Source organism: Oncorhynchus nerka, linkage group LG10 (assembly GCF_034236695.1).
Source record: "Oncorhynchus nerka isolate Pitt River linkage group LG10, Oner_Uvic_2.0, whole genome shotgun sequence".
Taxonomy (NCBI): Eukaryota; Metazoa; Chordata; class Actinopteri; order Salmoniformes; family Salmonidae; genus Oncorhynchus; species Oncorhynchus nerka.
The window spans coordinates 28,798,853-28,825,516 of NC_088405.1; the positions used below are offsets into that span (position 1 = coordinate 28,798,853).

Consider the following 26,664-nt stretch of genomic DNA (forward strand, 5'->3'; position numbering starts at 1 on the left):
CGGGCTATACATGACGGTAGAGCTCTATGTACAGTAACGGGCTATACATGACGATAGAGCTCTATGTACAGTAACGGGCTATACATGACGGTAGAGCTCTATGTACAGTAACGGGCTATACATGACGATAGAGCTCTATGTACAGTAACGGGCTATACATGACGATAGAGCTCTATGTACAGTAACGGGCTATACATGACGATAGAGCTCTATGTACAGTAACGGGCTATACATGACGATAGAGCTCTATGTACAGTAACGGGCTATACATGACGATAGAGCTCTATGTACAGTAACGGGCTATACATGACGATAGAGCTCTATGTACAGTAACGGGCTATACATGACGATAGAGCTCTATGTACAGTAACGGGCTATACATGACGATAGAGCTCTATGTACAGTAACGGGCTATACATGACGATAGAGCTCTATGTACAGTAACGGGCTATACATGACGATAGAGCTCTATGTACAGTAACGGGCTATACATGACGGTAGAGCTCTATGTCTCCGCTTTACAGCGCTGTATGGGATTCAACTGACAGACATTTGGTGTGAGCACCAAGCGCAACAAGAAGATGCCCCCATCCCTCACGCTAATTGGCTAGCGCAACAAGAAGATGCCCCCATCCCTCCCTCCCATTGGCTACTTTTGCTAACGTTTTGTCGTCTGAGAGACGGGAATGCTGTAAATCAAGAGGACTCGATGGGTTCTGAAAGATGAGACATTGAGGATTATAATAAATACTGTTTCGTTGTAATGCTAGCGAACCACACACCCCTCGCAAGCAAACCACATACACGCATATATATTATAAAACTCATGTCATTTACAGTATTAATGTTTATGATAGGCTTATTCTACTCAGAACAATTTGGGGAATGACGCCATATCATACTTGTAAATGTACACCGATGTTTGTCTATTGTGAAGAAAATTGGCTACCAAAACAAGTACCTGAATGTGCTCATGGATCCATTCTTTGCACACCAAAATTACAATCTGTTTCACCAAAGTGCCTTGTGAAAGGCTAACACTGTGTTGTGACGTGACTTTCATTAATTTCCTTGAGTCAAATCAGCAGTTAAGACATCTACTCAAACCCTTGTCCTTTTTTTATTGTCTTATGTTGGACATCCCCACATTTTCCATGTATATTCTTATTATGTTACTCAATCTATCAAGTGTCAGATTTCGGTATTGACAAATGCTGCGAAAAGTACAGAAAATGTCAAATGCTCAAAATGTGTCCTCACTTTCGGTTTCCTTTCAATTCCTACTATAGTTTTGCATATGCTTCTCATATTTCTTCTGTTTGAAACATTTTAACTGGGCCCTACATGCATATAGGCCAATTCCCACGAGTGTAACGGGTTAAAAAAACTAAGTTATATGAGCAAGAGCAGTGTGCAGGCTACTCTGTTCTACAATGAATGGCCATTGAAATAATCTTGAAAATAGAATTTCAGCAACTGATTCAAGTCTTCTATCACAAGGCTTATGATGTATTCGTCCCTCAAGTGATGCAAAACACATTCTAAAACAAGGACATTTCTTGGAAACGTACAGACAAAGCAAATGGTGAAGGACTGATGATTATTCCGTTAGTTTTTCTGGTGACCGACGTAAACTAATATAAAAGGGAATGCATGGCAGTCTAACACATTCCCTAGACAATCCATCATGGCCATATCACAGTAACACATATGGAGAGGTTGGGCTGGGAAGGACATGTATGGAGAGGTCGGGCTGGGAAGGACATGTATGGAGAGGTAGGGCTGGGAAGGACATGTATGGAGAGGTAGGGCTGGGAAGGACATGTATGGAGAGGTAGGGCTGGGAAGGACATGTATGGAGAGGTAGGGCTGGGAAGGACGTGTATGAAGAGGTAGGGCTGGGAAGGACGTGTATGGAGAGGTAGGGCTGGGAAGGACATGTATGGAGAGGTAGGGCTGGGAAGGACGTGTATGGAGAGGTAGGGCTGGGAAGGACATGTATGGAGAGGTAGGGCTGGGAAGGACATGTATGGAGAGGTAGGGCTGGGAAGGACGTGTATGGAGAGGTAGGGCTGGGAAGGACATGTATGGAGAGGTAGGGCTGGGAAGGACATGTATGGAGAGGTAGGGCTGGGAAGGACATGTATGGAGAGGTAGGGCTGGGAAGGACATGTATGGAGAGGTAGGGCTGGGAAGGGCTGAGCGGTTTGTTTTTTAAAAAGCTCCACCCAAAACTGAAATACAACAGCTCTCAATTTCGATAAATCATACCGAGAACAAAACAACAGCAAAGCAGAAACAGAGATGCACGAGCACAGGCAAATGGAGTCGAGCTCGTGCGCTAACACACACACCTGTGAGAGGCAACTTCAGTATGATGTGACAGCCCAGTGAAGCGCGTGTGAAATAATAAACTGACTGTATAAACAGACCCAGAAAAACATGCTCACTGAAAACTGCTCATTAAATGTTGTTAACCTGCAGAGCTTATTCCTGCAGGGAGCCACTTTGAGGCAGGTCCACCTGTTTCTCAGCTGGAAGTTACTTCACTCTTAACCAAATTCCTTTTACCAGTTAAAAAAAAACACATAAAATGAATCTGCACGGTGCAACATCTCACCTCACCAGCAAAAACCATATTAGCAGTGGAGGAAGAGGAGGAGGAGGAGGAAGAGAGGCAAAAGGTGGAGGAAGATAATAATGAGGAAACTGGAGAAGGATTTCGGCACACTTGACCCCAACAACTGGTGCACATCTGTTTAGCGACATCCCTGAGTCCTTGAACACACTCAGAGCTGTAGCCGTCACCAGTTGCACACAGCCATGCATAGCCGTACAGTCCTCGGTTGGGAGCGGTCTATACACTAATGGAGCCCCACACCGCACCACCACGACAAACACCATCTGTACCAAGCACACACGTCCCCTGCCTGGGGAGGCCAACTCACACACACACACACACACACACACACACACACACACACACACACACACACACACACACATACATAGTACACAATAACAAGTGCCTGCAACAAGTTGATTTTCATCGAGCTAATTAGGTAAATAGAAAGTATAGTGCTACAGGTAACTGAAGTCTTTAAGCTAGATGTGTTCTCAACAGGAGCACAAAGGCTCCTAGCCTGGGATCTTGGGTAGAGGTTTGATTGGCGACCCAGTAGCATACCAGTCGACTCTTAACTTAGAAATCCAAGTACCGGTACTTCAACTCTGTGTTGTAATTGTATGTCATGGTCTATATTGAACAGCAGGTATTGTACAGAGAAAACAAAAAGGAAGTACATACCATTGGGGCTCTCTTCATCGATGGTCACTATGGTAGCAGGGGGGCCTGACCGAGACAGTTTACATTCTGTATGCGGAGAGAGAATGCAATAAAACACATTAACACCACAAAGAGCCTTATGTTATACGCTGACATAAATTGTCATAACTGATTAAGAATGGTTGCATAATTTCTATGACTGTTGAAAAACATTGATGGGTTGAACGACACTGACACAAAAGCACAGTGATGACCAATTCACTATAATACATGATGACAATATATGACAACCATGTGGGTGACAACACGAGCACAGTGTCCAGTACAGGAGATGCACAGATGGGAACTACTCAGAGTACAAAGAGAGAATTGCGCTTCAGTGATGACTGTATGACAGAGAAAGACAGGAGAAAGGTATTGAGAAGGGTTGCAAAGGTAGGGTATATTACAGAAAAACGTTTGCCAGTAAACTACCAGCATTTTGGTAGTCAATGATTTTATATAATTAACGACAAGACATTCCTTTTTGGTCTGTAATTATCTCTGGCCCTCTGTGTGGCCTTATCACAAATAAAAATATATAAAATAAGATGATTAAAAAAATACAATGACAAAGAATGACATTATCCTAAACATAAACCATCAACTTAGTGAATACCATTGATGTTTAATATATACATATTTTTTTGTTATTCAAGTATAAATTACCAAAATTACCATAGATTGACATAGGTAAACTGTTTATTAGCTTTGTTAAATTACCGGTAGCTTTGCAACCCTAGTTGAGAGTCAATATACACTTAATGCCGAGAGAAAGGGAGAGCGAGAGAGAGGAAAAGTGAAGGTCTACCCTCTTACCCTCATACTGCCAGTCTTTAGAGGTCAGGGTTAATGGTGCCATAGAAGGAAAGCAGAAAAGAATCATGGGAGAAAAGAATAGCATGATGGTTTGGAGGAGAGGTTTGATGTTAGAGGAGAGAGAGAGATAAAAACAGGAGAGGAAAGGGGGAAGTGGAGTGAAGGAATAGAGAGTCAGTGAATCAAAATAACATCTCTATAAAAGCAATATCTAGATGGACTTCATTTGGCATGGGAGTAGGAAACAAGATACATCCACCACAACATAGTTAGCCTTTTTTCTTGTAGTTTGGAAATGATCACTGTAGTTTGGAAATAATTACATATATTACCATATATTACTTAAAGGGGCCATCTTAAATTGTTGCATACATTTTCTGACTTAAAAACTCATGATAAGTGTTTGTTTTGAACATAATTACTTAAGTGAACTCTTCAGAGGCATGCACATACATACATACATACATACATACATACATACATACATACATACATACAGTGGGGCAAAAAAGTATTTAGTCACCAATTGTGCAAGTTCTCCCACTTAAAAAGATGAAAGGCCTGTAATTTTCATCATAGGTACACTTCAACTATGACAGACAAAATGAGAAAAAAATTCCAGAAAATCACATTGTAGGATTTTTAATTAATTAATTTGCAAATTATGGTGGAAAATAAGTATTACAATGTGATTTTCTGGATTTTGTTTCCTAATTTTGTCCGTCATAGTTGAAGTGTACCTATGATGAAAATTTCATACATACCATTACATTACATTACATTACATACATACATACATACATACATACATACATACATACATACATACATACATACAGAAACAATAACCAAGCATAATTTCCTCAAGCTATACCTTACTGACGTTAGTACAGTACCATCTAAGTATTGCTGTCTTTCTCCAAGAAAATCATTTCCCACTTAATTACTTAATAGCACACTGTTTAGAGACACATATGACGAACCTATGCACCTTACTGGCACCCAAGAAAGGAATTTCCCACATAATTACATAATGGCACACTTTATAAAAGGCACATATTATGGCCCATGTCCATGAACCGACAGTATGTACCTTACTGACATCAGCAGTGACATTCTTAGAGATGCTGAGAGACCAGGTTCAAGGAGAATGTTTACTGGACATGGAGAACAAGTTGACTCTCACTATAACTCATTCAGCAACTATTGTCCCTGTCTACGGCATGTTGAGGAACACATGTGATCTGTTGTCCAGCCCAGGTGTCTCCTTACAATACGTCTGTGTGTCATCAGAGAGGGACAGAGAAAATAGGCCCCTCTAAGGTTCCTCAATGGCAGTCTGTTGCTTAACTCCTCTTACGCAACTAAACACCTGTCGCTAGGTGCGAACGGGCCGATCGTTTTCCCATCAAATATTCATGGCCACGAGCCCTTCCAGTAATGTGAAAGGTTTAAAAGTGCACATGAATCAGTAATACAACTGCAGGCTTGAATTCGCTGTTATATCCATTTGTTTTTTTTCTCTAGCACAGCTACGCATGATAATTAGTGATTCAATGGCAATAAGGGGCGCCAAAATATTTGAAAGTTCAGTTGTTTCATGAAATTGTGTATTCATTACATCCAGTTTGTGTCCATTTTTGACTTCAGGTGGATGCACATTCATTTGAAATGCGACAGAGAAAAAGCATTCTTATGTATGCTGTCTATGTGTGTATTAATTCAGAGGTTTAATTCATCAGTAAGGTGACACACCGCTCATCTCATTTCAGTCATTTTGTAACTGCACAGCTAATCTGTTAGGAGTAGGAGTATGAGCTCTGATATTGGAGTTCAGATTTCCTACAATTTCACAGCAATTAGATTAATGAATGCATCTGCTGGAGAAACAGAGAGATCTACATTTCCTTTGATTCAGACAAAAATAGAAAGTGGTCCGACCTACCAATCTGAGGCATACACAACACAGCACATGAAAATGAGTATGCTCATCAGCTCTGAGCAAATATGTGGAGAGAAAGGGAGAGGGGGAGTATGTTTAGGCGTGTATGAGGGTGTGTGTGCATGTGTGTGTAGGTGTATGTGTGTAACTATGTGTGTGTGCAGAATGTCTCTTAAAATGAGACCTTTAGCAAGACCTTCGGATCCCAAGGAGTCGGTTGGTTTTATTGCATCTGTGTGCGAGTGCGTGTGCGCGCGCGTGTGTGTGTGTGTGTAGTAATGTCAAAAGCCTGCTTTGAGAAGAATATTCTCCAGCAGGGAGGAAGAACAATGGCTTGTATTGCTCTGTTAATGGTCCCCTGTTGAGATTAGAGCACACAGTGCAGCAGAAGGGCAGCAAGACACACACACACACACACACATACACACACACACACAATAACCACATCAGCTTTAAAGTCAGCACAGTCAAGAGACACATGTTGACTACAAAGCCAAAGAGAAAAGAGAACACCATATTTCATCTGGTGTTTACATTTGTTCCAGGGTGTTTGTGTGTTTGTTTTCTGACATTCTTCATCTGGGACTCTTCCCTCTCGGGTGGCGTCCCAGAGTTAGAAGAGAATATCAGAGATGGTTCCGATCACTGTCCCACCCCTGGAATTCTGTATTCATAGTAAACATAGCTTAGTCATGCTGAAATTCCTAAATACCATAGGCTGTAACGTTCCTCAGGTTGCTAATGAAGGCTACTGTTGAAGTTGGTATAGGCATATACACACCACGGCAAAGCTGCTTATAGATGTATCGACATATCTGTCAGGCCAGGGCAAATCCTAAAAAGCTCAATTGTGAAGTTAGGCGGTATGCATCGAGTTAACTTGGTCCAATAGGGAAAGGGGTACAAGAACAAAAAACATAAGGAGTGCATTGTGCAGCCAGCAAGCAGGAAAGCGAACATATTTGGAAGAACACACAGCTTGTCGCCAGTGGTGGAAAAAGTACGCAATTGTCATACTTTAGTAAAAGTAAAGATACGTAATAGAAAATGACTCAAGTAAAAGTGCAAGTCACCGAGAAAAATATTACGAGAGTAAAAGTATTTGGTTTTAAATATATTTAAGTGTCAAAAGTAAATGTAATTGCTCAAATATACTTAAGTATCAAAAGTAAAAGTATAAATCATTCAAAATTCCTTATATTAACTAAACCAGATGGGATCAATTTATACACTGTGTATATATATATATATATATATATATATATATATATATATATATATATATATATATTTTTTTTTTTATGGATGTTCCCTTGATAAGTGTGTGAATTGGACCCTATTGCTGTCCTGCTAAGCATTTAAAAATATAACTAGTAATTTTGTGTCAGGGAAAATGTATGGGGTAATTTTCTTTTAAAAAATATAGTGAAAAGTAAAAGTAGTCAAAAATATAAATAGTAAAGTAAAGTACAGATATATAAAAAAAACTACTTAAGTAGTACTTTAAAGTATTTTTACTTTAGTACTTTACACCACTGCTTGTCGTAATATACTGGACAATATGTAGTGTTGCTCCCATGTTTCATGAGCTGAAATGTTCCACATGCACAAAAAGCTTATTTCGCTCAAATTGTGTGCACAAATGTGTTTACATCCCTGTTAGTGAGCATTTCTATTTTTCCAAGATAATCCACCTGACAGGTGTGGCATATCAAGTAGCTGATTAAACAGCATTACACAGGTGCAACGTGACAGAAAAGGCCACTCTAAAATGTGCACAACACAATGTCACAGATGTCTCATGTTTTGAAGGGAGCGTGCAATTGGTAAGCTGACTGCAGGAATGTTCACCAGAGCTGTTGACATACAATTTAATGTTCCTTTCTCTACCATAAGCTGCCTCCAATGTTGTTTTATAGAATTTGGCAGTACGTCTAAACAGCCAGACCACTTGTAACCACACCAGCCAAGGACCTCAACATCCAGCTTCTTCAACTGCGGGACCATCTGAAACCAGTCAACCGGATAGCTGATGAAACTGTGGGTTTGTACAAACAAAGAATGACTGCACAAACAGTCAGAAACCGTCTCAGGGAAGCTCATCTGTATGCTTGTCGTTCTCACCAGGGTCTTGACCTGACTGCAGTTCGACGCCGTAACCGACTTCAGTGGGCAAATGCTCACCTTCGATGGCCATTGGCATGCTGGAGAAGTGTCCTTTTTGTGGATGAATCTCGGGTTCAACTATACCGGGCAGATGGCAGACAGCGTGTATGGCGTCATATGGGCGAGTGGTTTCTTGATGTCAATGTTGTGATCAGAGTCCCCCACGGTGGTGTTGGGGTATGGGTATGGGCAAGCATAAGCTACGGACAATAAACACATTTGCATTTTACCCATGACAATTTGAATGCACAGAGGTACCGTGAAGAGATCCTGAGGCCCATTGTCGTGCCATTCATCCGCTGCCATCACCTCATGTTTCAACATGAAAATGCATGTCCCCATGTCGCAAGGATCTGTACACAATTTCTGGAAGCTGAAAATGTCCCAGTTCTTCCATGGCCTTTATATTCACCAGACATGTCACCCATTGAACATGTTTGGGATGCTCTGAATCGACGTGTAAGACAGTGAGAAAAATAAGACATAGAGATACAACGAAAGGCAGGTGGGGGCAGACACACCCAAGGGAAGGACAGAGAAAGAGGAATGGCAGAGGGAGATGGGAGGACATATACCTCTCTCGCTCCCCCCCTCCGTGCGCGCGCACACACACACACACACACACACACACACACACACACACACACACACACACACACACACACACACACACACACACACTCAGGAGTGTTGGAGGCTAGCTTGGAACATACGTTTAACTATTCTACAGGAGGGGACAACGTACAGAGAACTAAAACCAAACTGCAATAAGGGTCAACAACCAATTAATTCAACAGATTTGGATTCCTTTTCTGAGAAGATTGAGCCCAAATATGCTTAGTAAAGAGATACTGTATATTCTGCAGCAAGACACTATAGCTGAGAGAGAAAAGGGTCAAAATGAGTCCCCAACAGTCCTAAGTGGACTGAGCGTGAGGGTGCGACAGCATGGTGTGTCATGGGTAACATGATACTCTGATGACTTGACACTCTTTACTGATCATCAGTATCCCTGTAACCAGAGGCTTGGGTATCTACCAGGACTGCATGTCCAATTCAATGTGACCAAAGGTATTTACAGGGCTATGCTGAACATCCCATTGATGCACCTCCAGTGAAGTCACTTAGTGGTAGATGCATGGGAAATGTAGCCTATACTTGAGACAATCATACAATAACCAGGAAAAAAGCATTAGGTTACAATTGTCTGAAATAGAGGGACATACTTTAAGAACAAGAAGGACATCTTTCAGGAACAATGATCTCAACATCATGGTCTTTCCACAATTAGGATCACATACAGTGTCTTCAGAAAGTATTCGCACCACTTTACTTTTTCCACATTTTGTTGTGTTACAGCCTGGATTTAAAAAAGATTAAATTGAGATTTTGTGTCACTGGCATACACACAATGCCCCATAATGTCAAAGTGGAATTGGCCAGCAGCATACCTAAGCAGGTTTGGACTTAGTTGGTCCCTGGAAGGGAGACCAGATGCTGCTGGAAGTGGTGTTGGAGGGCCAGTAGGAGGCACTCTTTCCTCTGGTCTGAAAACAATATCCCAATACCCCAGGGCAGTGATTGGGGACATTACCCTGTGTAAGGTGAAGTTTTCCTAAATGTCCAATCTGTCCCTCATAACATCATGGCCACCTCATCATCCCCAGCTTCTAATCGGCTCATTCATCCTTGTAACTATTCCCCGGGTCATTGCTGTAAATGGGAATGTGTTCTCAGTCAACTTACCTGGTAAATTAAGGGTTAAATAAAGTAAGTATGTTTTGAGAAACTTTTACAAATTAATTAAAACGAAATGCTGAAATGTAAGTATTTTTGTTACTATATTATTGACTGTATGTTTGTTTATTCCATGTGTAACTCTGTGTTGTTGTATGTGTCGAACTGCTTTGCTTTATCTTGGCCAGGTCGGAGTTGTAAATGAGAACTTGTTCTCAACTAGCCTACCTGGTTAAATGAAGGTGAATTGTTTTTATTTTATAAATAAAATAAGTAAATATTCAACCCCTTTGTTATGGCAAGCCTAAATAAGTTCAGGAGTAAAAATGTGCTTAACAAAGTCACATAATAAGTGGCATGGACTCCCTTTGTGTGCTATAACGGTGTTTAACATGATTTTTGAATGACTACCTAATCTCTGTACCCCACATATACAATTATCTGTAAGGTCCCCCAGTTGAGCAGTGAATTTCAAACATAGATTCAACCACAGAGACCAGGGAGGTTTTCCAATGCCTCGCAAAGGGAACCTATTGGTAGATGGAAAAAAACAATACATTGAATATCCCTTTGAGCATTGTTAAGCTATTAATTACACTGTGGATAAGTCACTACAGAGATACAGGCGTCCTTCCTAACTCGGTTACCGGAGAGGAAATAAACCGCTCAGGGATTTCACCATCAGGCCAATTGTGACTAAAACAGTTACAGAGTTGAATGGCTGTAATAGGAGAAAACTGAGGACGGATCAACAACATTGTAGTTTCTCCACTTTACCTAAGTGGCAGAGTGAAAGAAGGAAGACTGTAGGGAACACAAATATTCCAAAACAGACTGTTTTAGAATAAGGCACTGTAAAACTGCTAAAAATATGGCAAAGAAATTAACACTATTTCCTTAATACAAAACTTTATGTTTGGGGCAAATATAAGAACACAATGATACAGAGTGTATCACTCTTCATATTTTCAAGCATGGTCGTGGCTGCATCATGTTATGGAAATGCTTGTCATCGGCAAGGGAGTTTTTTGGGGGGATAAAAATAAATGGAATAGAGGTAAGCGTAGGCAAAAACCTAGAGTAAATCCTGGTTCAGTCTGCTTTCCAACAGACACTGGGTGTCACGACTTCCGTCGAGTCAGCTCCTCTCCATGTTCGGGCGGCGTTCGGCGGTCGACGTCACCGGCTTTCTAGCCATCGCCGCACCATTGTTTAATTTTCCATTGGTTTTGTCTTGTTCCATTCACACCTGGTTTCCCCAATCACCCTACATGTTTTTATTCCTCTGTTCCCCCTCATGTCTTTGTGTGAAACTATTTGTGTGTTACGTGTTGTACACACTAGGCTAAGCGTTTGTTATTTTCCATGTGTTTTCACTAAGCTTATTTGTATTGCTATACATTTATGTTGTGTGATATTTGTGCGCGCTATACACTTTGCCCTGTTGGCTTAAGGAGGTTTTTGACGCAGCTGCGCCCATCTGTATATCTCTCCTGCCGTAATAAAGTGTGTGCCTGTTCACAATTCTCTGCTCTCCTGCAGCTGACTTCACCACAAGTACGCACACGCCTGACACCGGGAGACAACTTTACCAATCAGCAGGACAATAACCTAAAACACAAGGCCAAATATACACTGGAGTTGCTTACCAAGATGACTTTGAATGTTGCTGAGTGGCCTAGTTACAGTTTTGACTTAAATTGACTTGAAAATCTATCGCAGGACATGAAAATGTCTGTTTAAGCAATGATCAACAACCAACTTGACAGAGCTTGAAGAATTAAGAAAATAACATGCAAATGTTTTACAAACCAGGTGTGCAAAGCTCTTAGAGACTTACCCAGAAAGACTCACAGCTATAATTGCTGGCAAAGGTGATTATAACATGTATTGACTCAAGAACCAATTTGACAGAGTCTGAATAATTTTTTAAAGAATAATGGGCAAATGCTGTACAAGCCAGGTGTAGAAAGCTCTTAGAGAGTTACCCAGAAAGACTTACCCAGAAAGAAGCGCCAACAGCACTTCTACAAAGTATTGACTCAAGGGTGTGAATACTTATGTGAATGAGATATTTCTGTATTCATTTTTCAATACATTTGCTAAAATTTCTAAAAACATGTTTTCTCTTCGTCATTATGGGGTATTGTGCATAGATGGGTTTCTGAAGGCGCAGAAGGGAGGGACACCAACCTGATCAACAAGCACTGCAGTAACTCGATCTACAGTATGTACCTCCAGACAATGCATAGCATTAGTGCAATAGACATTGAATAATAATTCATTCAACAACAAACGTCTATCCATAATTAGGATTAGCAAAGCAGATCAACGAGCACCGAAGCATCTAGACTCATGTTTAATTAGCCATCTCACAAAACATAGAGAGGGGAACATTGCTTTAATGGATATATCTCTTTTGTTCACAGCCAAATTAGTCGAAGTATAGGAGGAAAAACAGAACATGTTAAAGACACAGTATTCCATCAGTAATTGGTAATCAAGGCACTATACACTCCAAGAGCTTAGTCCAAGGACAATCTAAATATTATAATTAGAACCTCGGGGTAATTTGCTTTCATTTGAGGAGATAATATCCTGCACTAATCAACATGCCGATTCCCCCTTAAGCTACAAAACTTCAATTAATAAATGTTTATCGTTTTTCCTCACAAAAGAACTGGGCTCAGAGATGGATGGAGGCACAACTAGCCTGTTTTAGATGTGATGTGGTTGTTTTTGTGCAAGATCTTACTTTGTTCCATGACTGGGATATAAAAGCTGCAAAATATTTCAAGGTATTTTCAGAAGAAGCAGGCTTACGGAAATAGACAGTGCCTTAATTCTTTACAGGACATTTGAATCAGCACTGAATTACCAGAGCACTCAGACAAGGCACCACTGAGATAATGCTGCCCACTGACATTTTATTTTCAGAATGTTTTTTTTAGCTGCCTATGAAATCAGTGCCCTCTGCGTTTTCACAACTTCATCTGAAAAAAGTAACTAAATCAAATAGCCACAGCTCACTCAAAGTTCTTAAAACACATTTTAGCTGATGGGGAATTCAGTTTGTTCATAATTATTTGATGGGAGTTGTTCCCATAATAACGCATCGTCTCACACCACCGATGGACACCTGGGCCATCTTTTCAACTAACTAGTAATGCATATATACACACAATCCAATCCATATTGATATTGTCAGAATAACTAAGACATTATTCTCCAGCCACAGACAGTCTCTTCCCATCAGAGACAGAGAATGAAAGGAGAGAACACTACTCCTGTAGATGAATGGCTTTCTTCCAGGCAGTTTCACACCAGGTCCTTCATCTCATAAAACCTTTAATACCTCCTTATGCACTCATAAATACTACTGCCCTTTAAATAAATATTAAGCCTTGATGACGGAGAGCAATTGTCTGAGAGTCCCTTTCCAATGTCACCTCTCTCTCTCAAGGCAAGAGCTGAGGAATCTTGAACTAATCCAGATCCCTCGCCTTACCTCAACTTTCCAAGCAGTGAGAAGATTGGAAGATTGCCCAACCTCAGTGTCACTGATCATCGTCATCAGCTTAAAACACTCCAAGGTCAAAGGTTACATTTATGGCCCTGCCAATCCCTGTTGTGGCAGGCATGATGCCTAGATGAGGGACTGAAGACTGAACTGAACAGGGACTTCTTAATTTCCCAGGGGGCTTAGTGTAATCTGCTTGCATAGAGTGGCATCCAGAAGGGCAGCAGGGAACCCTGGTCTGGGGCCAGCAATAGCTGGCTGGTGAAGAGCTGAGAGTGACAGGGAAGGCATTTGTTCAACGCTGCCCATTGCCAGCTAAAGGAAAAATCTACCCAAAACCATGAATTCCTATCATTTGCAGTGTTAAGTAACACTTATATGTGAGAAAAAATATTTTTGGGTGAACAAATGTTTCATTTTTGTCATCATAATAAGGTTGGTGGCAAATGTGAAGATCGTTGTGGAAATCTGTTGCAGCTCAAGTCAACTACAAAACCCACAATGCAATGGTCTCTCTGTGGGCTGGCCGGCTAGCTAGGTAGTTATCTAGCAAACGTAGCTACACACAATAATACCAAACTACACTATCAATTTAGGAGTCAACAATTTCACCATGTTCAACCGGCGGATCGAGTGGAATTTGACATTTGCAACAGCCATTCAACAGCACCATGCAATGCAGCCTGGACTGAAGAGGAAAACAAATAGGAAAAATGTGGTGGACCCTCTGTTAACGTGCACATTTCTCGAGGTAGGAAAATCACAAAAAATATGATCAATGGTTCATTCAAGAGAAGCCGTTATGACATCAGCCAGTATTGAAATCTGACATTGAAAAAAACATCTGTCATACAGTATATCTAAAATTCGGATTCCTAATAACTTCCAGTGTAGTTAGAGCAGCTTTATTGCTAAGCTATATCACACTGGCTGAATTTCTGCCTGCTTGAACGGCAATAGTATCAGATACACATGAAAACATAAAATGACCCCAGGAATCGATAGAACATCGCTCAGAGATTAACAAAAACATTATAACATTCAAAATGACTGAATATTTATTTTAATGGGAGTGTCACGCCCTGACCTTAGAGAGCTTTTTATGTCTCTATTTTGGTTTGGTCAGGGTGTGATTTGGGTGGGCATTCTATGTTTTGTAGTCCTTTGTTTTGGCCGGGTATGGTTCTCAATCAGGGACAGCTGTCTATCGTTGTCTCTGATTGGGAACCATACTTAGGTAGCCTTTTCCCACCTGTTTTTTGTGGGTAGTTGTTTTCTGTTTTGTGTCTGCACCAGACAGAACTGTTTCGTTTTGTTCCATTTTGTTATTTTGTCTCAGTGTTCAGTTTAAATAAATTATCATGAACACGCTGCGCTTTGGTCCACTCCTTCTTCATGCAACGACAAGCGTTTACAGGGAGGTCACGGCAATGGCAACCACAAAACAGTAAAAACAAAAGAAACTGCACTATAGCAGTGCTGGATTTTTTCATGATAGATATATGGTGCATTCGGAAAGTATTCAGACCCCTTCCCTTTTTCCGTAATTTGTTAAACACACAATACCCCATAACGACAAAGCAAAAACAGGTTTACTTTTTTTTTGCAAATATATTACAAATAATTACATAAGTATACGTATATACACTGTACTCTATACCATCTACTGCATCTTGCCATCTTGATGTAATACATGTATCATTAGCCACTAAACAATGCCACTTTTATATTTTTACATACCCTACATTTCTCATCTCATATGTATATACTGTACTCGATACCATCTACTGCATATTGCCTATGCTGTTCTGTATCATCACTCATTCATATATTTTATGTACATATTCTTTCATTCCTTTACATTGTGGGTATAAGTTAGTTGTTGTGGTATTGTTAGGTTAGATTACTCGTTGGTTATTACTGCATTGTCGGAACAAGAAGAACAAGCATTTCGCTACACTTGCATTAACATCTGCTAACCATGTGGACAAAACAAATAACATTTGGAGTTTGGAGTTTGCCAAAAGGCCCCTAAAGGACTCAGACCATCATGCTCTGGGGTTGTTTGTTAGGATCGAGGGAAAGATGAGCGGAGCAAAGTACAGAGAGATCCTTGAAGAAAACCTGCTCCAGAGTGCTTAGGCGAAGGTTCACCTTCCAACAGGACAACGACCCTAAGCACACAGCCAAGACAATGCAGGAGTGGCTTTGGGACAAGTCTCTGAATGTCTTTGAGTGGCCCAGCTATAGCCCAGGCTTGAACCTGATCGAACATAACTGGAGAAACCTGAAAATAGCTGTGCAGCAACGCTCCCCATCCAACCTGACAGAGCTTGAGAGGATCTGCAGAGAAGATTGGGAGAAACTCCCCAAATACAGGTGTGCCAAACTTGTAGTTTCATACCCAAGAAGGCTTGAGGATGTAATCGCTGCTAAAGGTGCTTCACAAAGTAAAGGGTCTGAATACTTATGTAAATGTGATATTTCATTTTGATATTTTTTTATAAATTTGCAACAATTTCTAAAAACCTTTTTTTGCTTTGTCATGATGGGTTATTGTGTGTATATTGATGATAATTATTATTTTTTTGAATCAATTTTAAAATAACAGAATCGGAAATGAAAAAAAATGTGGAAAAAGTTAAGGGGTCTGAATATTTTCAGAATGCACTGTAACTCAGGCAGCTACCGCTCACCTTATTCACTGTGAGCCACTCTCCATATTTTCAAGCATAGTGGTGGCTGCATTATGTTATGAGTATGCTTGTCATCGTTAAGGACTGGGGTGTTTTTCAGGATAAAAAAATAAATGATATAGCTAAGCACAGCTAAAATCCCAAAGGAAAACCTGGTTCAGTCTGCTTTCCACCAGACACTGGGAGATGAATTTACCTTTCAGCAGGACAATAACCTAAAACACAAGGCCAAACCTACACTAGAGTTGCTTACCAAGAAGACAGTGAATGTTCCCGAGTGGTCGAGTTATAGTATGGACTTAAATCTACTTGAAAATCTATGGCAAGACCTTAAAATGATTGTCTAGCAATGACCAAGAACCAATTTGACAGAGTCTGAATAATTTTTTAAAGAATAATGGGCAAATGCTGTACAAGCCAGGTGTAGAAAGCTCTTAGAGAGTTACCCAGAAAGACTTACCCAGAAAGAAGCGCCAACAGCGCTTCTACAAAGTATTGACTCAAGGGTGTGAATACTTATGTAAATGAGATATTTCTGGATTTCATTTTAAATACATTTTACAGAAATGTCTAAAAACATATTTTCACTTTGTCATTATGGGGTATTGTGAGTAGATGGGTGAGAAAAATGCATATTTAATCAATTTTGAATTAGGGCTGTAACAACAAAATGTGGAATAAGTCAATGGGTATGAATACTTTTTGAGGGCACAGTAGATTTGCGCACAGGTGTATCAATAGACTCTTAAGGATTAAAGGTCTTACTCACATCGGCTACGGAGAGCGTGACCACACAGTTGACCGGAAAAGCTGGTGCTCTCACCGATTGTTCAGTGTTGCCTGCCTCAATTTATATGAATTTGAGAGTGTTTACATTTCTCCAGCCCCATCCCATAGCTGTTTACCAAAGAAGTGGTGGGGTTCCCGCTTTATTGTTTTAACTGCAGATTGACACTTTTATACCACATTTCCATTTGACTCATTTAGCAGACGCTCGTATCCAGCGTGACTTACAGCAGCCGTTAGGGTTAAGTGCCTTGCTGAAGGGCACATCGACAGATTCTTTACCTTACAGGTCCTCAGGTGGGTTTAGAAAACAGTTACAGAGAGCATTACTCAGATCATATACAACCATTCTCCTTCACTTGAGGGAAAAAAGCTAGATCGATATTAAAAAGGACATTGCTTCGAGTGTTGCAATCACACTCCCATTGAACTGCTCGGAGTTGATCCTGCACATGGACCAGTTGAGCTCCGGGAGAGGCCAAGTTCAGGCTCAGCCAAGCCGAGCAAACCCCCATCCTCCTGGGCCACACCGAGCCTGATTACAGCCTGCTGGCTGCCAGATTAAAACATACATCCACACAGCCGCTCCACTGCCCCCACAGCTAGAGGCTGCTACTGCTAGACAGAGTCTGCGCATCTGGCCTCTAATCAAACAATCCCCAAAATAGAGAAACAATTTCAGACAGAGACAAGGGAGGGGAGAGAGAGAGAGAGAGAAAGGAAGGAAGGGGATGAGAGAGAAGGTTAGATGGAGTCTGAGGAGAGGACACATCCCAGCAAACCATTAATATTCCCAGAATATTAGCTAAGATTCCCCATTAAGTTCTAGTAAAGGATTTATCTAACATTAGGTGTCCAGGTAATCAAATAACACAATGTACCAGTAATGTTTTTAGAACATACTGCCAGAAACAAAATGTGAGAGTAAAGTTCTGGAAAGGTTCTTGCAACATCAGGCAAAGGTTTTGTACAAACATTGTATAATCATAAGTACAACCGGACAGTTTTTGTATTAGGATAACATTTGCTGCAACCAAATTAATGTTTTGAGAACTTTCACAGAACCAATTTTGGTTAGCTGGGATGGCTGTCAACACACACACACAATTATTTAATGAGAATACGGCAACCATCAAAGCCTCAAGAGAGACATAATAAACATACTAGTGATGAAACCCTTCAAAGATAATAGCCGCTTGTCATTAGTACAGTCTATTAACACAGAAATAAGTCCATGTACACACACACACACACACAAAACATCAGGAGATTTTGAGTGATTGTATTGAGAGGTAGAGAGAGGTATGAGAAAGGTTTGTGCGTTGTCATCCAGATTGAGGCTTGACCTTTCATGATCCTTTCCTAAGCTATGGGGCCTGCTGATCGCTGATCCTCATAGAGACAGACAGTGGATGGACAGACAGGGGATATGCATGATGGGAATACTGCATTGCATAGCGCCATGCCACACTGTTCAGACAGACTCACAGTATTCAGACTGACTGTCAGAGATATAAGACAGTTAAAGCATATGAGGCAAAGTGGAGATGAGAAGGTGAAGAAAGAGCTCTAGGAAAGAGAGGATGAAAGAAACATGAGGATGGGACACATACTGTAGAAAGGCGGAAAGAGAAACAAGGAGCTGTGCGATAACTATTCTCTTATCTTTAATTGGTGTTTTCATGTCATTTCCATGCTTTATTGTTGCATGTTTTTTGTATACTGTAACAACCTTGTTGTACCCTTGAATGCTGTCAGACAGACAACAAACAGACAGTGAGACTATAGACAGGGAGATTTATGGTTGGAAATGGCCTAAGAAGGCCCGCTCAAACCAAGGTGACACTGAGAAAATAAGCACAGTTGGGAACACACTCACGCACACACACACACACATTCTCGTAAACACATCACAGACACTGTTCCCTCTCATGCTTCAACAAGCGTCCGTGTTTCCACGCAGTGATCCAATCAACTCTCACTTGTGATTGTTCTAACTACCTCTAATTCCTACCTGCTCCCTGTGTAATTATCCCGTCTGTATTCATTCAAATTATAGGCTGCATCCCCAGTTATAATCAGTGGGCTGAAGCTCTACTGATACAGGAGCAGGTCACCGTACCGTGAGATAAATACAGAGGCGAGGAGGACAAGTACAGGAAATATATAATCATGTGCCAGTCTGGTCACTTACATCCATATGGAGTAGATACATAAGAGATGTAAGTTTAAGTGCAACAACTCTGACTGAGGATACCGGTTCTAAAGCACTAGTTCAAAATAACATTAGCTACCACACTCTCCCATCAACTTTTATGTTACATCAAATTACATGTTAAATACTTGACAATGGCTAGTGGAAATATGTAAAATTGTCAGACCTCAGCCTAGACTCAATTACCCATAAAGAGATTGAATGTGGTCAGAAGATCATTTTTGTTGTTGTTGTTTGTTTGATTAGGCGAAGGCCAACCAGGCTTCTGCTAAGCCTGCTCAACATGTGGATGCAAGAAAAGCACAAACATACACATGGGCGTACGTAATACAAACACTCATTCAAATTACAGGCTACGACTGCACACACACAAACACATATGCGCATAACACACTTAAGTGCATACAGACAAAACAAACACTCCAACATGCACTCACACACAGACACACATAGGCTCTGAAAAAAAAGGACTTATTTAAGCAGGAACTCACTTCCCCCCAAGGTGACAGGAGCTAATTAATGAGCTGATGTGCGTGCCAGCCAAAACTCTATAAAACTGTGAAAGATTGCAGCTTTGAAGGCATTACCTTCAGTGGTTTCTCCAAGGTAAGCCATGCATTAAAAGAAGACTAACTTTACAGAAACTGTAAAACGGTACAAATAAATCCATATTCCAGGTGTAATAAAAACTATGATATTTTAGGCCAGTTCTCTCCTCACTCAGCGGCAGATGCTTGGCTGTTTATGCATCTAGACAGTTTCCACAAGGAACCCACAATGCTTTGCTTTCACCTTGAGGAGGCACTCCATTTTTGTACAATTATCATACTTTACAGTAGGGAGGAGGGAGGGAGGGAGGGAGAAAGGATGAAAGGAAGAAAGGAAGAAAGGAAGGAAATAAGGACACTTCTTGAAGTAAAGTGACATATCCTGGGGCGGCAGGTAGCCTAGTGGTTAGAGTGTTGGGCCAGTAACTGAAAGGTTGCTGGTTTGAATCCCTGAGCTGACAAGGTCAAAATCTGTCATTCTGCTCCTGAACAAGGCCGTTAACCAACTGTTCCCCAGTAGGTCATCATTGTAAATAAGAATGTATTCTTAACGGACTTGCCTAGTTAAATAAAATAAAAAATCTTTGGGACAAGTTAGAAACACTATCACACTGGGGAAGTCAAGTATGGTTATGTCTTTAGTTATTGTACTTTACAGTTCAGAATTTACTGACTGTCTCAGAAACATTTTAATGGAGTGTTACAAAGTATATATTTTCACTGTACAGTACATTACACTACAAGGAGCACCCTCTTCTCCAGCTAATTCAACTGTACTGACAGTAATGAGGGATGTATAAATATTTAACATAATGCCTTTTGAGTCATATTGATGACGAGGGAAATGCTTGACACTAGGGAGCTTACTGTGAGTGCACCGTGATTAAGTATCATAGAGAATATCTATACAACCATCCAAGAAAGTAATTAGCTACCGCTCTGCTCTCCCTCGACCCCCTGGCTTAACTCAGACAATTTGTCCTGGCCATTTGTCCTGACCCCCTCATCTTACCAGCCAATCTCTGGATTCTTTGTTATTATGCTTTTCGAAAAAGCTCACAGGCATACACTCCAGTGAAAAGGTCTACCTTAAACAGTATGCATGTTTTCACTCAGCACATATAACATTCTATATAATAGAATAGACACTTAATTGTCAATTTTACAATGGAAATTGATTGATTTGCTGTCACAATACCCAACTTCACACATCCCGTTAAGGCCTGTCCATCTACTGTACCTTCTGTTTTCTGGGCCCAGCTGTAGGTGGTCAGAGAGAGGAGCGCCATGCTTATCCCCAGCCATCTGAAGAGACATGGCCCCCGTCGCATCTTCTGTCAAATGTTATTGCCTGCCCACCTGGACGGGAGGAAGAGAGGGAAACGTCATTAAATGGCCAGAGATAACACATTTCAGCCCAGATGTTCTTGTCCAGCACACACCTGTTAGCTAAGACTGCTCATAATGGACGTACCTAATACTCATTCAAATAACAGGCTACGACCGCACGTGTACATAGGCTACACACACACGCAGGCGGACAAACAAAGACAGACACACATGCACAGAAATTGTACAGAACAGCCAAGGTTGTTACTGAGCCATTGTGGGACACATGTGCGTGTTGCTCACATTCTGTGTGTACGTTATCGTGTGTGAATTGGGTAGACATCACATTATCCCAACACAATAAATGCATCAACAATAAAGGTGCAAGTTGGAACCAAATAGGGTTCTTGATAGCGATGCCATATTGGACATTTTTTTTGATCACTGAAGAACCATAAATGGGATGGTTCTTTAAAGAGCCCTACCAACAAACAAAAAAAATGCTAAAGCTCCAAAGATCCATTATTAGTTTCACAAGGATCCAGCATGAAAGGTTCTACAAAGATCCATTATTGGTTACACAAGGAAACAGCATAAATGTTTATAAATTAACCATAACCCAACCCTTTGAAGCACAGCATTGATGGTTCTACGTAGATCTCTAAACATTTGGTTCTCCAATGGTTCTCTCATATGATGGTTCTTCAGGAATTTTAATTAAAATACATTAATTATTTAAACTGTATTGAAATAATAATCAATCATGACTAAACACATCTCAAATATACCAATAGTTTATTATACAACCAAGCACAAAACAAAGTAGAATGTACAATTTCAAACAAAGTACCATTTCATTTCAAACTCAAAGTACAATTTCCAACAAAGTACAATTTCCATTTATTTCAAAGTACAATTTAAATCAAAGTCATTGTTCAATAATAGAGGTACAGTATATTCTAAGAAGTGAACAATAATCTAATCGTAGAGCACTGCACTAATGGCTTACAAAAAAGTAATGAGTGTTCCAAAACTGTGCTGATCCTCTTTGAAGATATATGGCAGCAGGAATATAGCTCTATTGACCATATGGCCTGAAAGACAGAATTAAACATCTTAATTCATCACACCTCCTATATTGTTATTGAACATTGCTTTAACATTCTCTGCCCAAGTGTGAATAAGCATCCACTGTTGTGCCACCTAGCCTGCCCACCACCATTGAAAAATCAGTGGACCCCCCTAGCAGCTGCCCACTTTATACTGAACTGAGCTTTCCATGCATCTACTGTACAGTATATGGCAAGCTTCAGTATACCAGATTTCATTATAGCAACTATTTTCAAATATATCAATGAGTAGCATGCATTTTTTTAATAGAAGAAAAAAACGTTTGGATATTTATGCAGAAGATTGTAATGCATATCAATCAGAGCATGTTGACTGATGAGCAGAGAACATGCTATGAAAGGGACACATCTGCAGGCTTCCATAAATTTCAACCTTTTAGAATTCTGAAGAACAGTAGATGTCATGTCAAGAACCCCCACTTAACTCAAAGGCTCTTTATCAGTCAAGAGTTCTACAAGGAACCTTAAGAGCTGATGAAGAACCATTTAAGAACCTTTTTTTCCTTCTTCAGTGTTTTCAAATCCTCGCTGGACACATCTATCACAGTAGACCACCTAGTGTGTCCTTGTCACTCTATGTAGCCTATGTGATTGAATTACACAGTACACAGCACATACATATATTTCCCTATACAGAGGCAAGGTGTCTCAGAGAAGAATATAAGTGTTTTAGCTTTTATCTGTAAGGGGTATTTTGAGTCAGAACATCCTCAGTTGATTTATTCTGGGAGAAGGAGATACGGTACAAAATGTGATATTAAACCATAAGGTGGCAGGGCAAGCAGTCACAGATATCCCCCGGACCATATCAAAGGCCTGTTTAACACAATCAGCGTCTCTGTCAGCCATCTTAGCACATATGCTGACAGAATCATTATTTGTGACACAAGAACACATACATACCACCAAGACAAACAAACATTTAAATGTTTTACATTTTTGTAATTTAGCAGATGCTCTTATCCAGGGAGACTTACATCCAGACAGACACACAAGCACGCACACAAATCATAGATATAACTAGCGGATTACACAAGGGGATAATGGAGAACAACCCCAGCTGTTGTCTCTTCTTCAACTGCGACAATGACATTTTTTTTAACGTATTCTCTCTCTCTACCTCTCTCTATTTTCGCCTCTTGATATCTCTCGCTCTCATCCCAGTGGTGTTCCCTTTGAAGCCAGGTTCATTTCCCATGTACATCTATCTGTCTTAACAGGGCTGATCAGTACACGTTTGAAGCCAGTCTTCAGGGCCCAGAAATTCTGGAGAGGGGAGGGCCATCTTTCAGGATTCGCCCCAGATGACTTCATGTCTGAGCCTAAACTGTCTGTCATAACATCCCTGTCCTCATGGGGAGTAAGAAATCCATGTGACTCTAGGAGAAGAGAATAAGGGGAGCACAAACTTGGTGGCATAGTGAGTCAACTGAATGTTTTCCTGGCGTACAAGGTAAACAAAGCCATGAGCATGTTTTCTAGCCACAACCCAGGCTTTACTGTGACTCTAAAGGAACACGCTGATAGTATTGGAGGAAGATGTTGATGAAATTAGAAAATTGTTAGTTGAAGTCATGTCTCCGTTCCTTCTTTTGTTTATCACAATTGCTCCAACTACCCCAATGGGATGGTGGACTACTGACAGTGGTGTAAAGTACTTAAGTAAAAATACTTTAAAGTACTACCTAATTAAGTAGTTTTTGGGTATCTGTACTTAACTTTACTATTTATATTTTTGACAACTTTTACTACATTCCTAAAGAAAATAATGTACTTTTTACTCCATGCATTTTTCCAGACACACAAAAGTACTAGTTACATTTTGAACGGTCATCTCTACTGTCTCTGATCTGGCGGACTCACTAAACACAAATGCTTTATTTGTAAATGATGTCTGGATGTTGGAGTGTGCCGCTGGCTAGCCATAAACAATTTACAACAACAAAATTGTGCCGTCTGATTTGCTAAATATAAGCAATTTGAAAATGTACTTTTGATACTTAAGTATATTTTTGCATTTAGATTTACTTTAGATACTTAAGTGTATTTCAACCAAAATACTTTTAGGCTTTTACTTAATTAGAATTTTATTGTGTGTCTTTCACTTCTACTTGAGCCATTTTCTTAAGGTATTTTTACTTTTACTCAAGTATGACAATTGGGTACTTTTTCCATCACTGACTACTGAATGTGTAAAGTTTAACTATGTCCTTTACTTTGGATGATACTTTTTATATGACAACATCTGGCGAAACATTCTGTAACTACAACATGATTCTCAACCTCTAATCTCTGCTGCGAGTCTGTATCTCAGTCAGTATCTCTTGTAGGACACGTATGTGGCTGGAATAACATAGTGGAAGTGAAGCAGTGAGATCAAACAGATTGTGCCGAGGGGGAGGGGGGGGGGGGCAATCACGGTTATGGATCACATGGAGACTGACAAGGCTGGGCTTTATCCAGCGAGGGTACAGTAGGAGCCCTACGCCATCTGAAATAAAAACACGAACAGCTTCTCAGCTCCTTCGCCTCTCTTTCATCAGACTTTCTTCTTCCCCGACTAGCTCTTTTCTGCTTCTAAGTGTCGGAAGTGTCTTGATAAAAGGGAATCATATCTTTCTATTACACATGAAAGGAATGAAGAGCTGATCTAACACTCATGGTACCTGTATAATCTCTTTTAACATCCCATCTGCTGGCAGCCACTTCAAGCTTGTCTTCATCCTCGTCAATAACGAGGATGACTTTTGATATCAATCACGCTCGGCAACTAAAGATTCACATGCAGGACATGGCATTTGAAGATGTTTTTCCATGTTCTGATGGTTCTACAGTACAAAGGTTGAGCATATACTGGATGTATATAAGTAGGGGTCAACAAAGTTGAAAAGACACTTTGGCATTACAACCTAACTTCAGTTGAACATTTTGCCTGTTGGTCAGGGCCATACAACAGATTTCCGAGGTTTCCTGTAGAAGGCTATATTCTAGTCTACAGAGTTGTGGACTCGTGTCACAAATTTGATGACTTGATAGAAAATAAAATAACTTGAGACTTGACTTGGACTTGGAGCCTCAAGACTCTGGACTCGACTTTAACTTGAGACTGATGATTTGAAATTATCTGGCCAGGTTTTGTAATGTTTTGTCACTCATTTTGTGGCACAGAGTCTACATGGATTAATCTACACGCAGCCAGAGATGGTAGCCGCAGCATCTCCCTTGCAAAAAAACTTCAACAGATTGGCTAGTGAAACGCACACTCTGCACACTGACTGGACCAGCAAACTGTCAATCAACACAGGTTGGGTGAGTTAAAGAACAAACAGCTGATTTGCTGTTCGGGTGCAGCACAAACATCAAATTGAAGAGAGAGAGAGAGGATTGCCATAAGAAATAAATATGCAGCTCCAAAAATCGTTTGGTGATCAATAATATTAACTTAACTATTACTACCATACTGTAGGTCTACTGGTCTTTTGGTATGTAACAATTGCTTGATATTGATATTTTACTTATGAAGCTTGTGATTGGAATTGGAATATTACTGTGGCGAAGACGCACCATAGGCACTGCTCTTCACTTGTACTCTTCAACCTCCCGCCAGTGGAGGGCTTTTTTTCTCCCGCTGAAATGTTTGCTCTTGCTTTCACACGTTGAAATGCATAGACCTTATGTGGTAAATCTATATTCCATCTAATACCACAATAATTGCAAGCGTTTCATCATCACATTACATTACTGGTGATTGTAACACGTAGACATTTCTATTTCATGTTTGATAGGCCTACTACAATACATGTTCATTTTGTAGCCAACCATTTCTTACCCTGCTCTGAGTTGTCGCGATGTTTATCGTGCACATGAACATTCGCAAAACTCGTGAGGAAGAAGTTCTGTTTTATTTAATTCAACGTATAGATTCCTTTGTTCATGATTCCCCGGTTATTTTGGTAGTTCTGTCTATCTGTGTCCTATGTCTCTGTCATTTTTGTTGTGCGTAATAGGAGAAATAGAACTAGAAATAGGCTACGTGGTCTGTGCTCCTTGGAGTCAGAACGTTGAATAAAATAAAATGATTGTTCCATGTATGCATGGTGTTGGAATATCATTCATAATCATTAAGTTTTACTAAGATGAATGTACCAATGTAACAATGGATGTGGAAATAGCCTGTTACATTGTAGAACCAGTTTATTGGTTGTATATTTTGTATGATATGGCGCTTTCACCAATGGATTACCAAGACCTGTAAATAAATCTACACTCTGAGCACGTCAACCTGCCTTCTGCTGATTTCATGCACTGCTGCAAGATCCATATTTTACAATTACATAGGCTAATAATTGCAGACAAAATAACGCAAAGGGCTGTCCTATAGCCTCGATAAATAGACAACGATTTGTGTTTGAACGAGTCGTTGCATGTACAGTATAGATTTATAGACTTGA

At 40.3% G+C, this 26,664-nt stretch overlaps 1 protein-coding gene across 1 annotated transcript in view; it reads right to left on the reverse strand.

The window, feature by feature from the left end:
- LOC115135105 (protocadherin-15-like) overlaps positions 1 to 26,664 on the reverse strand; it is a 265,480-nt gene that overhangs the window by 206,437 nt on the left and 32,379 nt on the right. The window contains 3 exon segments of the mRNA XM_029669390.2: positions 3,308 to 3,373; positions 4,145 to 4,159; positions 20,995 to 21,113. Of these exon segments, the coding sequence (XP_029525250.2) occupies positions 3,308 to 3,373; positions 4,145 to 4,159; positions 20,995 to 21,085 (172 nt within the window). The 5' untranslated portion in view covers positions 21,086 to 21,113.